This window comes from Pelophylax lessonae (assembly GCF_965119305.1).
Source record: "Pelophylax lessonae genome assembly, contig: HAP1_SCAFFOLD_269, whole genome shotgun sequence".
In the NCBI taxonomy this organism is placed as follows: Eukaryota; Metazoa; Chordata; class Amphibia; order Anura; family Ranidae; genus Pelophylax; species Pelophylax lessonae.
In genome coordinates, this window is record NW_028120071.1 from 199,957 (window position 1) to 215,542 (window position 15,586).

Sequence of the window (15,586 nt, forward strand, 5' to 3'; positions counted from 1 at the left end):
AGAATAGTCACAGATCAGCAAAAAGGGCAAATGAACCGCTCCAGTGATAAGGTAATCCCAACCATCAAAAAAAAGGATCCGCAGTCCAGGCAACTATAATGTATAGAGAGAAATAGCCGCACTCCAACTTGAAGGTGAAAAATATAAAATCTGTTTTATTCGTATCCAAAAGATAAAATCAATTCAAAGTGTATCCATCAGCTGATGACGTATGCACTACGAAACGCGTACAGCGTGCCGTGTCACTTCCGGTTTAGACACGAGATCGAGGCTTGGACTGCACAGCGTTCGGATCCATTCTTATATACCTGTTTTTATCTGCTCAAATGTGAGTACCTCTCTTTACATGTGTGTTAAATAAATACCTTACGGTACTACACTATGTCCCTTGTTCTATTTTCTGGCATATACTCATGAGTGATACCGGTGGGTACTCTGGAACAAACCATTACTGGGAGCTTAAGTAGGAGCCACAGGAAGGGATACCTTATACTAGGACCATCCAGGTTTCCAGTAGGACGTTTCCATCTGGACGCAAGTGGACATCGCTGGGCTGCTGGACTTATTTTAATACACCCGCTATATACCCCTGTGTGGGGTGGGTGTTTCTGGTAAGTGGGCTCTCTTACCAGAAAGGATCACCCAGCACCCCACCACTTGTCACGGAGTCACAACCCCCCCTTTAATCATTCACTAGAGTGTTGTCACCTATATCGGATTGGGGATTATATACCTGCTTGTGGTCACTGCATGTGACATATAGACTGTTTATTTATACTGGACTTTTTTCTGCGGTGTATACTGGATACTGTTTACTGTTGGCACTTTACATCACCCTGATATCACAATACAGGGCTGAACTGTTTTTTATAAAGACACTATTGCACTTTCTCACTAGCACTTTATATTTGCATGGATTTCTGATACACTTGTCGAGTGCTATTTGTTGCTCATTGCTATTAATCACTATTTATGTACTTATGCACTAGCCACTTTATACAAACACCTTATATATTGCACTTGGATATTATACATTATATATTGTGAGCATTATCATTTACATAAGGATTGTTGATTTTTGTCACTTATTTATTTATGAGCAACTAGTATTTTATTTAAAAAAAATTTTTTATAGTGCACTAGCACCAATTTGATACATTTGGTTTACCATAGGCAGCGCCACCATCCCTCCTAATGATACAACCTTACCCAACCAAACATCAATAGGTAATAATGTGATTGAAATGATGACAATTTTATTGTTTGGAACATGACGTTATATTGAGGATTGGAGATGGACCTTTCATATGTTGTACTGTATCTCCTCCTCATTTGTTTGGAACAAGACGTTAGACTCAGGCATGGGGCAGAAGACCCAAAACTCATAACCTAGGTGCCTATATCATGCACATTTTTTTTGCCAGCCGAATCCCAGAATCTCCATAAATCCAGTCTAGATACAAAAATTGTGTCTGCAGCACAGAGAAGGAAGATTATCCGAGAGAAATACAGGAATACAGGACGGGGAACACAGCTCAGGAAAGTGACCAGGGGATTACAGGCTGATATCACCCAGTCCCCGCCCTACTCTGGACCAATCAGTGAGCAGTATGGGTGGAGGAATGTATTTAGTGTTAATGACCACCTGTGCTGATCTCTGTAGGAGTGTCCTCCTCTATAAATGTCCCCGTTATTCCATCCTCCTCCATAGACTGCTGATCATTCCTCACATATGTCTCTTCTTCTTCTGCTTTAACCTCAAATTCTATATCGATTGGATCTCCACTCTAAATCAAGAAAATGAGAGAGAATATCATCTGTAAAATATAAGCTTTATTATTGTGACATCACATAAAAATCCACACATTGTCTCCATGAGTCTGTGTTTTATAATCTCTGTCTCACCAACCTTGTAACAGTGGGGGATGGTGTGATCTTCCTGTGTGGAATCCCGGGAATACAGAGGACGGGGACATCTTCCTGGTGGGTTCCTGGTATTAGGTGGCTCCATCATATCCTTGTGTCCTTCTGAAAACTCCTCCATCACTCCAAACTCCTCATCCTCCTCTTTATACTCTTCTTTAACATCAATATTATAATCCCCGAGGTTTCCACTCTGAATATATAATAAAACATTCATTGTAACAAATATACTGTATATAAATCAGAACTACCAATAATTGTCCCTCATCTACCTGATGATGGTGAGGGATGGTGTGACCTTCCTGTGTGGAATCCCGGGAATACAGAGGACGGGGACATCTCTCTGGTGGGTTTCTGTAGCTGGATGACTCCTCCATGGTGTCCTGGTACAAATCTTTGTGTTCTTTTAGAAACTCTGACTCCTCCGTCACCCCATCCTCATCATCCTCCTCTTTTATCTCTTCTTTAACCTCAACTTTAGAATCTCTCAGGTTTCCACTCTGAATATATAATAAAAATGACATCAATGGTAACAATGCAGATAATGTACAGATCCTAATGATACTATCAGTGATTGTTCCTCATCTACCTGATGATGGTGGGGGATGGTGTGACCTTCCTGTGTGGAATCCCGGGAATACAGAGGACGGGGACATCTCTCTGGTGGGTTCCCATTACTGGATCCATCTGTAGGAAACACACACACTGACTGAATACATTGTTTCTATGTGTTTATCAGATGATGGGAGATCTAGGTGGATCCTCCGTACTGCTCTCTCCTTTACAATAAAGTCTCCTCTTACCCGGTGATGTGAGGGGCGGCTGATTCTCCATCATGACGTCCTTGTAGAGATCCTTGTGTCCTTCTAAATACTCCCACTCCTCCATGGAGAAATAGACAGTGACATCCTGACACCTTATAGGAACCTGACACACACAATGATACAGTCACCATCCAGACACATCCCTTGTCTGTTACTGGATAATGTCCCAGAATTCCCAGCACCGCTCACCTCTCCTCCATGATCTCTCTGGTGACTTCTCAAATCTTCTTTGTATTTCTCTATTCTATCAGGGAGGGAGGTGGAGGCAATGTGATGGTCATATGATCTCCAGACTTCACAGGTGGAAAACCCTAGGTCTGAACACAAATAGTAAAATCAAATGAAATTCCCAGAATCCTCCTCACCTCACCATTCAGGTTTCCACTTGATTAAAGCCCCACCTCAGACTGAGGTATAATTTACCCACACAGGACCCCCACACTGGGCAGGGTAAAAGCTTGTTGCAGGCATTCTGACATCATTACATACAACGCAGGACCAACAGATCCACTTTGCTAATGAGGATGCCAAGGGTCCGCCCACATCCTAAGAGCATGAGAAAAAAAAAGCCAGATGGAGGGACATTGGGGGGAGGAGCTGTGAGGTCAGTGTGATGTCATAGGACATATAGACTCTGAATGGAGGGACATTTGGATGGGGAGATTTGAGGGGCCCTCTATATGAGGATCCTGTGCAAACCAAATCATTGCTCCTGGGTGCCTCCCACTTCTCCTAAACTGAAGAGTGAACTTTGACCTTTACCATACAGAAATCTGTCAGGAAAGTGTGAAAGTAATCTCTCATGTGATCAGGTGACGTGTGGAGGAATGGAGTGTAAATAGCAGACAATTTTCTCCAGAGCTCCTAATGGTGGGGATGGATTTTGCTGCATGCTGGTGCCAACTTTCCACCCCCAGGGTCACTGCAGGTGTGGAGAAAAGCTGTGTAAGAGGATATGGAGGAGAGATGAGGAGATCCAGGAATCAGGATAAAGGTCAGGACAAGCAACAGACGAGCTCATCCAAGAGATGAAGCCGGGGTCACTACACAGAAAATCTATCCAAGGAAACAACAGGCAGGACGAGGAATAGCAAGAAGGAGCTCAGAGACAAATGAGAATATTGCTCAGCCAATGGGAGATTATCTCAGCATGACTTACATAATAAAGGAGATGAGGGGGAGGGGAGGAAGTCACTTAAGGTGACCATAGATACATGGAAATTCACCTGGTTCAGCAGGGATCGGTCACATTTCCATCCATGTGTGGTCACTGCCGGATAAAAGTCACTCCATCAGCGACTGCAGCCAATAGCTTCATCACTGATCTGTGTATTCTGAGAGTGGAGGAGCGCCCCCCATTGTCAGAATACAATAGTGCAGTGGGGAGGATTCCCCCATCCCCCTCCAATGTGTGGATGGGGGAATTGCCTGTTTTTTTCCTCTTAGTCCGTTGGCTGAACGATAAACTGAACCATGTATGGTCAGCTTTATGTAGCAAGATATAGGAATCATTAACTGATCTCCCTGAAGGGGTTAATCTATGTATTACCTCCTCTGCCCCCAGATCCTGCTTTGTCTTCTCTCTACGTCTACTAAATGGAACGTCCTGCCTGTACTTGACATCACTTCCGGTCTTTACCTGACATCACTTCCTGTCTGTATTCCATAGAGACTTCCTGTCTGGGTAGAAGTGAGATCACCACCTTGTGGAGCTCAGAGGAACTGCAGCCCTGAGAACCGTCTGGTAGTGTGAACACGGCCTTGTGCTGTGTGTGTATGTACTGTATATCCTTCCCCTTTCTCTCCTCCCTGAGTGTGTATGAAGAGGCGGAGCTCCTGCTGGAACAGCGGTCGGAGGAGGAAGCCGAGTCTAGGAGGGAGACTGACAGAAAGCGCAGCAGACTTGCAGGAGTGAGCGAGGAGGATCCAGTTCCTTTGCCATCGGAGGTGAGGAGAGTGTGAAGGATGTTTGTGACTCTGGTAGCTGAAAAGCTGGGAGTCATATTGCTCTGGTGAGTGGGGAAGCCCTACTAAGGGGGCGCCCTCACCATCACGTGTGTAAGAGGTGGAAGAAGGCGTGGCTACACTACAGCTGGCACAGTTTGGAGCATGGAGCACTTTCACACCTTATCAACTTTTCATTCATTTGTGGACATTTATTTTGAGCAACAGAATTTAATTGAAGTAGATGCAAAGTGTAAGCAGTGGACTTGCAGAGAACACTATATTGAGCACACAATATTGTATGATTACATGAATTTGCACAGATTTTCACTTTATTTATTATAGCAACAAATATTATAAGATTAATGAAATAGGTGCAAAGTGGAAGCAGTGGATCTGCAGGGAACAGCATCTTGAGCACAAAGCACTTTATGTTGTATATGAATTTGCACATGGATCAGTTAACAACATTTATTGATCAACACCATAAGATAAATGAAGTAGGTGTAAAGTGGAAGCAGTAGATCTGCAGAGAATATTATTTTGAGCCCCTAGCACTTTATATATGAATGTATCCACATATTTTAGTGTATTTGTGATAATTTATGTGCACACACAATAGGACAGCGCTGTGACACATAATGCTCTTCTAGTTGATAAAGGGAATACTTACCTTTGTTACAGCAGCAGTCCGGTAGAAGTTATTTTTGTAGGTATTTGAGTTGTTACACATAGCGCAGGTTTTTCCCATTTATATTGGTGACATAATTGCCCAAATCTGGGGATCAGGAGCCATTTCCACCCTTTACTCTCGGCTGGGGTTCTTTGTATCCATATAACAGATGTTCTACATGACTAAATCTGCAATCAATTTTACTGCAAAATCAAAGGGGCCAAAATGTCTCCCCCCGAGCAGTAATATATTTCTATCCCCCTTGGTGGGAGTGGAGATGACCAATCTATAAGGATATACAGTACATACACACACAGCACAAGGCCGTGTTCACACTACCAGACATTTCTCAGGACTACAGTTTCTCTGAGCTCCACAAGGTGGTCACCTCACATCTGCCTATACAGGAAGTCTCTATGGAAGACAGGAAGTGATGTCAGATACAGACAGGAAGTTCCTGGTGAGAGGTGACTCGGGAGGAAGTAGAGAGAAGACGTTGCTGGAAGTGGCAACAGAGGAGGTAATAAGATCTTATTTTCTATTTACACCCAGTAACCCCCCCTCCCCCCGTCATGTCCGTCCTCTTCCTCCATAGTCACTGTGACGTCTTTTATCTCCAGCAGATGATGAAACACACATATATAGTGTGGAAATGTAGAATAATCCGTATATTACAATGAGGGAATTTATGGTCTGTACCACGAGGGGAGTTATTGGTGTCAGTAAATGCCGGTTCCAGACATTGTATGTGGGGGGAATGAAATGATAAAGGTTGGGATTAGGGAAGATTTCTGTAAGATTTTACACGGGAATGATCAGCGCCCCCTCCAGAGACACTCTGATGAGTCTCACAATAGGAGTCTGAAAGGGACTGGATTTTTGGGGGATGGGATGGTGATCAATTGAGGGGCAATTTTGAGGATTGAGGGGCAATTTTATCAAAAAGATGTCCAGATGGGAATCAAAATAGATTTTTCAGCTGGACCAACAGTTACCACACTAAAAACAGTACAACATATCAATATCAGATATAAACATATGAGAGATAGTCCATATATAAAGTCTTCATTTACACCGAGGGCTGCTCTGATGACAAGTAAGAAGAACCTTGAAGGCAGCTGCAAAAGGAACACAGGCACCACTCGAAGTGTAATAAGAAGGTTTAATATGAATAAAAATCTCATACACCAGAATACTCACAAACGAGCATATGTAAAAAGCATGTGGTGTAAATCATAGTTGTCCGTCTGTCCGGTAGAGCAGTTCAGGATGAGATTTTTATTCATATTAAACCTTCTTATTACACTTAGAGTGGTGCCTGTGTTCCTTTTACATACAGTAGTAACCCTACTTATTCACCAGAAAATTAGTGACATTTAGTAAAATCACACACAGCCAGGTTTTGACAAGTTCTTTATTCAACCCCCTTCCCCTCCAAAAAAAAATAAAATGTCTTCCTGAAGTAGATCCAACCTCAATCACGAAAATGCGGAAAATCCGCCCCCAAAAAAAAAAAAAAAACCTGACTCACACTGACACTTGAAGGAAATCATTGGGTGACCCGGCCCTTTTATGACATCATCGACAAGCATGCCACAGTCAAGAGAGCTTAGAATGGATTGGGGACCCCATGCTGTTTTCTTTCCTAATTTTTAAATGCTGGCAATTCTTTTGTTTATAATTTGCTCTCAGTGGGGAATCCCGCTAACAGCAGACGATTCATAGTTGTTAAAAATATGGCAGCCACCCAATCATTAACAACCTTGACAGTTACTGGTTGTTAACCACTTGCCGACCGCCGCACGACTATTTACGTCGGCAGTCAGCCCCTCACAGGCAGAGCGACAAAGATCTACTAGCATGTAAGGGTGTGGGGAACGAGTGCGCGCCGTCGGAGGCGCGCTCCCGCTCGGTCACGGCCCCCCCCCGCGCATGTGCCCGGCGGACCCGATGTCCGTCGGGCACTCGCGATCGTCCGTGACAACGGGAGAAAGGCAGGCGGCTAGTGTAAACAAAGCCGCCTGTCTTCTCCCTGTGTAAGAATGATGATCAAACGGTTCTACTATGTAGGACCGTTGATCACTGTTCTTACAGTCACAGCCAATCACATTTAGAAGCACGCCCCTAGGACACACTTAACCCCTCCCTCTCCAATACAGTTAACTCCTTCACTGCCAGTGTCATTTTTACAGTAACAGTGCATATATATATATAGCACTGATTACTGTAGTAATGTCACTGGTAACCCCAAAAGTGTCAAAAATGTCAGTCAAGGGTCCGATCTGTCCGCCACAATGTTGCAGTCCCGCAAAATAAATCGCAGACCGCCGCCATTACTCGCTAAAAAAAAAAAACAACAAAAATGACAAAAATCTTTCCCTTTGTTAGTAAACACAATAACTTTTGCGCAAACCAATCAAAATACGCTTTTTGCGATTTTTTTTTTTTACCAAACATATGGTAAAAAAAAAAATTGGCCTAAAATGTTAAAAAAATTTTGATTTTTACATTTTTTTTGGGGAATTTTATATAAAAAAATTTGAAAAATATTGTTATTTTTGCAAAATTGATGCTCTTTTTTTGTTTATAGCGCATGATCAAAAAATCGCACAGGTGATCAAATACCACCAAAAGAAAGCTCTGTTTGTGGGAAAAAAAGGACGACAAATTTGTTTAGGTACAGCGTCCCACGACCGCGCAATTGTCCGTTAAAGTCACGCAGTGCCGAATCGCAAAATAGGCCCTGGTCAGGAAGGGGATAAAATCTTCCGGGGCTTAAGTGGTTAAGGACGCCGATGGCTGCCCACTCATTAACAACAAGTGCTTTACTGCTTGTTAAGGACGCTGGCTACCACCACAAGCTGTAACTACTAAAATACTTCATCACCTAATAAAAATAGCTCATGCTGTATTTTAGTTGCATTTTTTTAGTGAATTGCAAAAAAAATTGAAAAACGCTAAGTGGTATTTTATACCGCTTAGTGAAATGAGCCCAATGTCTGGTATATAATCAGTTCAGACGGTGAAAAAGTCTCATACATGTGGTATCGCCATACTCAGAAGGAGTAGCAGAATGTGTTTTGGGGTGTAATTCTCAGTATGCCCATGCTGTGTGTAAGAAATATCTCATATAACTGACAAGTTTGTGTAAAAAAAAATACATTTTCATTTTCTTTTCTGCATTTTCCAAAACCTTCTGGCAAAAAAATGAAATTTTTTAAAAACTCACTATGCCTTTCAGAAAATATCTGGGGGTGTTTACTTTCCAAAGTGAGGTCATTTTGTTGGTGTTTCCATTGTCCTGTTGCTCCAGGGCCTCAAAAATGTGATAGTTAGTCAGGAAATTCGATAGCTCAATTGTGCTCCTTGAATGCCCAAAGGTGCTCCTTGGATTTTGGGGACCCTGTATGCATCTAGGCATATATGTGGTGCCCTCATATTTGGGAGGCATAGCAGAATGTGTTTTGGTGTGTAATTCTAAGTATGCCTATGCTGTGTGTGAGAAATAACGTGTTAAATAGAAACCTTTTGAAAAAATAAATAATTTCTTCATTTAAAAAAAAATTGTGACAAAAAATTACAGCTTCAAAAAACGCATCATACCTCATGTTAAATAACTTGGACTGTCTGCTTTCCAAAAAGGGGTAATTTTGGGAGGTATTTGTACTGCTCTGGCATTTTACTTTCCAGAATCAACATTTTCCATGGGACACTATACTACAAAATACTCCCACAAATGCGGCCCATTGATGGCAACCAAGATTTGTTAATTTGCACACAAAAAGTATTTTTCCTAACAAATTCATTCAAGACCATGTTGCAAAAATGAATACACCCCAATGAAAGTCTTAGGAGCAAAGCTAAATTTTACACAATAAAATCATAATTAACAAGAATTCACCTACAGGTGAGTGTAATTGTATATTAAACAGGTGTCCAGCAGACAGTTGATTATAAAAGGGCGTTACTTACAAAGAAAACCCCTCCCATTTTATGGTGTCAGCAATGGCACCACATGGAAGAGAAATGTCAGAAATAATTTCTTTACACAAGAAAGGTGAAGGCTACAAGAAGATCATCAAAGCTTTACTTATCAGTCAGAATTATGTAGCAAAAGCGATACAAAAATGGAACTGCAACCATCTCACAGAGACGTCCAGGCCGCCCACGGAAGTTATCACCTCCAAAGGAGCGTCTTCTGATGAGTAGGGTTGGAGAAAATGGCCATGCAAGTTCATTGCAGTTAGATAAAGAAGTAGAAACCAAACTGGGGTGATTGTTTCCCATGACACAATACGGCATACTCTGCAGAGGAATGGCATGAATGGGTGTCGGCCATGAAGGAAGCATGGGCTTTAGTCCACCTTAAAATTTTCCAGGGTGAAAAATAAGAAGACTACGGGGACTGTGTACTCTGGAGTGATGAGACCAAGATAAATGCTTTTGGAACTGATGGCTTCAAAACTGTATGGCGTTCCAAAGGTGAGGAGTAAAAGAAAAATGCATGGTGTCTAGAGTGAAACATGGTGGTGGCAGTGTCCTTCTGTGAGGCTGCATGAGTGCTGCTGGTGTCGGGGAGCTGCATTTCATTAATGGTGTCACAAACATGAATTCATAGATGTACTGCTCTATATTGAAAGAGAAGATGCTACCATCACTCCGTGCCCTTGGCACACACTTTTCCAACATGACAATGATCCAAAACACACATCTAAAGTCACTGTTGCATTTCTGAAGAAGAACCGGGAGAAAGTGATTCAGTGGCCAAGTAAGTCTCCTGATCTGAACCCAATCGGGGAACACCTATGGGGAATTCAAAAGAGATGAACATCACTCTCCATCCAGCATCCAGGCTCTAAAACAGGTCGTTCTTGAAGAATGGAAAAAGATTGATGTTGAAATATGTGGCCATTCATTCCATGCCTAGAAGACTTGGTGCGTTCCTTACAAATCATGGAGGTCATACAAAATACTAGATGGGGGAGTTTTTGTTGTGGGGTGTGTTCATTTTTGCATCAACTAAAAACTGAATATTGTGTAATCTAAGTTATATTATTATCCTTACTTTCATGTAATGAGCCAAACAAATGTTCTATAGAACTCAGTTTTATCACAATGTTGGAAATTGTTCTTGTGTTCATTGAGATATTGATTCAAAAAGGGTGTACTCATTTATGCTGATCACTGTATATCCCATGGTTTGTGGACTCTAATTTTCCTACAGACTAAATATAAATGGATTTAGGTTATTTTTATCTAAGAAGTGGAGCAGAATACAGTTTTTCCCTAAATTTATGAAGAAGATTTTTTATTTGCAACATTTTATAACAGACAAATTTTTTTTTTTTTAATTAAAAAACGATACAAATTACATTTGGGTACAGTGTTGCATGACTAAGTAACTGTCATTTGAGAGCGCTGAAAGCTGAAAATTGGTCTGGGCAGGAAGGGGGTAAAAGTGTCCAGTATTGAGGTGGTTAAATGTACAGCAATCCTCCTATTACCCCCCCCCCCCCACATCTCCACACATCCACATCCTACATCCTATTATTGTGTGACTGATCCCATCCAAATAATTCTTACATTTCCCAAAGTTATCCGTCTACAAGGAGACCTGTATAGATCAAATGATGGCACCAGTGAGGATGGAGGAGGACCGGAGTCACATGACTGAGAAGATACTAAACCTCACCCTGGAGATCATCTACCTGCTGACCGGAGAGGTGAGGAGGATTCTGGGAGGTCACATGACATCACTCTTATCTCTATTAATAAAACACAGACCTGACCGGAGAGGTGAGGAGGATTCTGGGAGGTCACATGACATCACTCTTATCTCTATTAATAAAACACAGACCTGACCGGAGAGGTGAGGAGGATTCTGGGAGGTCACATGACATCACTCTTATCTCTATTAATAAAACACAGACCTGACCAGAGAGGTGAGGAGGATTCTGGGAGCTCACATGACATCACTCTTATCTCTATTAATAAAACACAGACCTGACCGGAGAGGTGAGGAGGATTCTAGGATTCTAACATGATATTCCTATTGGTACCTCAATACAGAGATTTCCTCTCCTGAAGTCAGGTGATCGAATGACCATTACAGTGCCCCCATGTGACTCCCTAAAACCTGAGAGACACAACATGCAGAAGATTCTAGAAGTCACCAAGAAGATGATGGAGCTGCTAACAGGAGAGGTGAGCGGTGCTGGGAATTCTGGGACATTATTCAGTAACAGACAAGGGATGTGTCTAGAACATGGGACTCATGGAGGCAGTGAGTGGATTTTTTTTTTTTTTTTTTTTTTTACAATATCTGATATCACAAGATTAACGCTTTTCACAAATGATCTTTTGTATAATTTTCTTGGTTTAGAGTGGAGATCCAATCGATATAGAATTTGAGGTTAAAGCAGAAGAAGAAGAGAGGTATGTGAGGGATGATCAGCAGTCTATGGAGGAGGATGGAATAACGGGGACATTTATAGAGGAGGACACTCCTACAGAGATCAGCACAGGTGGGTCATTAACACTAAATACATTCCTCTACCCATACTGCTCTCTGATTGGTCCAGAGTAGGGCGGGGACTGGGTGATATCAGCCTGTAATACCCTGGTCACTTTCCTGAGCTGTGTTCCCCGTCCTGTATTCCTGTATTTCTCTCTGATAATCTTCCTTCTCTGTGCTGCAGACACAATTTATGTATCTAGACTGGATTTATGGAGATTCTGGGGTTCAGCTGGCAGCAAAATGTTCATTTTCACCATAGACATTACTAGACCTAGGCACCTGAGGTATGTGCATTGGGTCTTCTACCTCATGTCCTGGACTAGTAAGATCTCTGACAGAATAATTCTCCCAGGGTTACTTCTTCTGTTGTCTGTTGGCTGTGCCGGGTGGAGGGATATGTCTGTATAGTCTCAGACCCAAGTCACTGAGTGCAGTCTCAGGAGATGGGAGGCAGCGGTGTGACAAGTTGCAGAGGTCCCACATGTAAACATTTAGGCTTCCACTGATTATGGGTCTCTTCCCGACAACCCTAGGCTGTGGTTGTCAGGGTCTGCAGGTGGGGGCTTATCGTCACTTGGAGGCTCTACCACCTGACGTCACTAACTGGTGTATGCTGGCCATGTGACCTCAGAAGGGGGCGGTGCCACTGGGCGATGAAGCCATATGACCCCCCCTCTTGCCTTTAAAAGGAATGTCAAAGCAGGCAGATGGAGGGAGGCCTCCCAGGAGGCAAGAACGTTTTTGAATTTTCGGGTCCAGCGAGCATCATGATTGACGATGGATTTACATAGAGGGAAACTATTTTTTTGATTTTTAATAAAGAATGGGTCAAAAACTGTCTCTTGTGTTTATTACTTTTTTTGAGACTATTATGGTGAATGGGTAGGGGTACTATGTACCTGATACCTATTTACATAGGGGGGGCCAGGATCTGGGGGCCCCCTTGTTAAAGGGGGCATCCAAATTCCGATAAGCCCCCCGCCTGCAGACCCTGACAACCACAGCCCAGGGTTGTTGGGAAGAGGCCCTTGTTTCTATCAACATGGGGACAAGGTGCTTTGTTTGGCTCCCATGGACTTCAGTGGGGTTTTCAGTTCGGGTTAGAACATTTCCCCTGTTCAGGAGTTCTGCTGTGAACTAAACAGGGGTGTTTGGCCCATTCCCTGTCCTGACTCTTATATTATATACTGTGTGTTGTACATTACATGGTTCTGATACTGTACAGATATAACTGTTGTGTCTTATACTGTATAATAAATTGTACATTGCATAGGCCTTACTTCTTTTGCTCCTATTTTCTACCAGTTGGACATTTTATATCTGATGATTTGATTGGAGGACAGACTTTTACATGTTGATAATAATGTGATAACATCCTCAAACTTTGGAACCTTAAACAGAAAGTGATAATGAGGGAGGAGTCAAAAACCGAATGATGACTGTCTTCAAGAGGAAGTAAACCCTCCTCTGTAACTTGTACCTATAGGTAAGCCTATGATAAGGCTTACCTATAGGTACTGTAAATATCTCCTAAACATGTACCGTTTAGGAGATATTTACCCTACATGCAGCCAGTGACGTCACTGGTGCATGCGCTCTGAAGGAACGGCCGCTCGTGCCGTTCCTTCAGAGCTCCGTGCCGTGACCGTCAGCTCCCGCGCGCATGCGTGGGAGTGACGTCACCGCGGCTCCGGCCAATCAGATGGCTGGATGCTGCGATCCTGGAAGACGGGCGACTTGACATGTCGTCATACAGGTAAGCGGGCAGCATGGCGGGGGCTCGTTCTGAGGTAAGTATTTCATAGTGAGCTAGTATGCGATGCATACTAGCTCATTATGTGTTTGTCTTGCAGGTTGCAAAAAGAAAAAAAAACATTTTGGGGGGTTTACAACCTCTTTAAGGATCAGTCCGGTCTTCATCTTGGTTGTTCTCCCCCCATTCTCACTCTCTGACCTCTGGTGGGGCTCAGCCCCGCTGTTATTCCTGACTACATCATGGACTAAAGGAAGTGCGGGACTTCTTGTGTTGGGAAGATGGCAGTGAGTGACAGAGGGGGTGGGGACACTTGTCCCCTCATCACTGTCACTCCTATAAAAGACAGTTCTCGTTGTTTCCTCACTCTCTCACTAAGGTCCTTGAATAAAGAAATTAACTGGTAGGAGATCAGAGGACCCATTTACTAGTTATATTGAGGGGGAATTGTAAGATCCTCAGAGACAAAGCTGCCTGATGTGGGCGGAGTCCTGGTTTAGGGGAACCAATCTGCTGATGTCTAGTAATAATCTTTTTATCTCTATTTTAGTACATGGACGGGAGATGAGGAAAACCTCAGAGGATTGTCTCACTTTGTCTTCAGACTGTAAAGTAGAAGATGAGGACATCACACAGTATAGTCCAGGAGAAAACCCGGCGACCTCAAATGTCCATCCGGCACCACACAGTGTCGATGGACCATCATATTCCTCTTATCCTGAGGAACCTCAGACTGTAAGGGACGGTGCCGGACCATCGTATTTCTCTTATCCTGAGGAACCTCAGACTGTGAGCGACAGTGCCGGACCATCATATTCCTCTTATCCTGAGGAACCTCAGACTGTGAGGGACAGTGCCGGACCATCGTATTCCTCTTATCCTGAGGAACCTCAGACTGTGAGGGACAGTGCCGGACCATCGTATTCCTCTTATCCTGAGGAACCTCAGACTGTGGGGGACAGTGCCGGACCATCGTATTCCTCTTATCCTGAGGAAACTCTGACTCTGAGGGATGATGCCGTCCTTCTAACAGATAAGAGGTTTTCCTGTACCGAGTGCGAGAAGTGTTTTTTAGAAAAATCAGAACTTGTAAAACATAAACAATCTCACAAAAAAGAAAAACCATATTCCTGTTCTGAATGTGGGAAATGTTTTTCACAAAAAGCCAATCTTTACACACATCAGAAATCTCACACGGGGGAGAAGCCGTATTCCTGTCCTGAGTGTGGGAAGTGTTTCCATTTTAAATGTGAACTTAATGTCCATAAAAGATCTCACACAGGTGAGAAGCCGTATTCTTGTCCAGAGTGCAGGAAATGTTTTTCATTGAAGTCCAATCTTCACAGACATCAGAGGTTTCACAGAGGAGAGAAGCCATATTCCTGTCCTGAGTGTGGGAAGTGTTTTTCAGAGAAGTCCAGGCTTTACAGTCATCAGATGTTTCACACAGGGGAAAAGCTGAATTCCTGTCCTGAGTGCGGGAAATGTTTTTCACAGAAGTCTGATCTTTACACACATCAGAGATCTCACACGGGGGAGAAGCCGTATACCTGTCCTGATTGTGGGAAATGTTTTTCACAGAAGTCTGTTCTTTACAAACATCAGAGATCTCACACAGGGGAGAAGCCGTATTCCTGCCCTGAGTGTGGGAAATGTTTTTCACAGAAGTCGAGTCTTTACACACATCAGAGATCTCACACAGGGGAGAAGCCATATTCCTGTCCTGAGTGCGGGAAATGTTTTTCAGATAAGTCCAATCTTTACAGACATCAGAGATGTCACACAGCAGAGAAGCCACATTCCTTTCCTGAGTGAGGGAATTGTTCCTCACTGAAGTCCTGTCTTCCTGTACTCAGTGCCTGAGTGCGGAAAATTACTTCTACATGAATGTTGCTGGACATCACAGCTCTCATGTGGGGAAGAAGCACACCCTGATATACACCTCAGATATA

At 43.0% G+C, this 15,586-nt stretch overlaps 3 protein-coding genes across 3 annotated transcripts in view; 2 read left to right on the forward strand and 1 right to left on the reverse strand.

Annotated features, from left to right (window-relative positions):
- The window catches only part of LOC309543617 (uncharacterized protein), a gene marked incomplete at both ends in the record, with an annotated part of 248,485 nt that overhangs the window by 199,122 nt on the left and 33,777 nt on the right, over window positions 1-15,586 (forward strand).
- LOC309543615 (uncharacterized protein) lies at window positions 1,635-4,318 on the reverse strand (the record flags this gene model as incomplete). The annotated part of the gene is made up of 7 exons (XM_082276072.1): window positions 4,297-4,318; window positions 2,937-3,058; window positions 2,727-2,850; window positions 2,513-2,610; window positions 2,196-2,423; window positions 1,910-2,116; window positions 1,635-1,787 (listed from the first exon to the last, which is right to left on the reverse strand). The coding sequence occupies exons 3-7, from the start codon at window positions 2,809-2,811 to the stop codon at window positions 1,635-1,637; spliced, it is 771 nt and encodes a 256-aa protein (XP_082132198.1). The 5' UTR covers window positions 2,812-2,850; window positions 2,937-3,058; window positions 4,297-4,318.
- Window positions 8,160-15,469, forward strand: LOC309543616 (uncharacterized protein; the record flags this gene model as incomplete). The annotated part of the gene is made up of 2 exons (XM_082276073.1): window positions 8,160-8,227; window positions 14,906-15,469. 2 exons carry the CDS (start codon window positions 8,160-8,162, stop codon window positions 15,447-15,449), a joined length of 612 nt encoding a protein of 203 aa, XP_082132199.1. The 3' UTR covers window positions 15,450-15,469.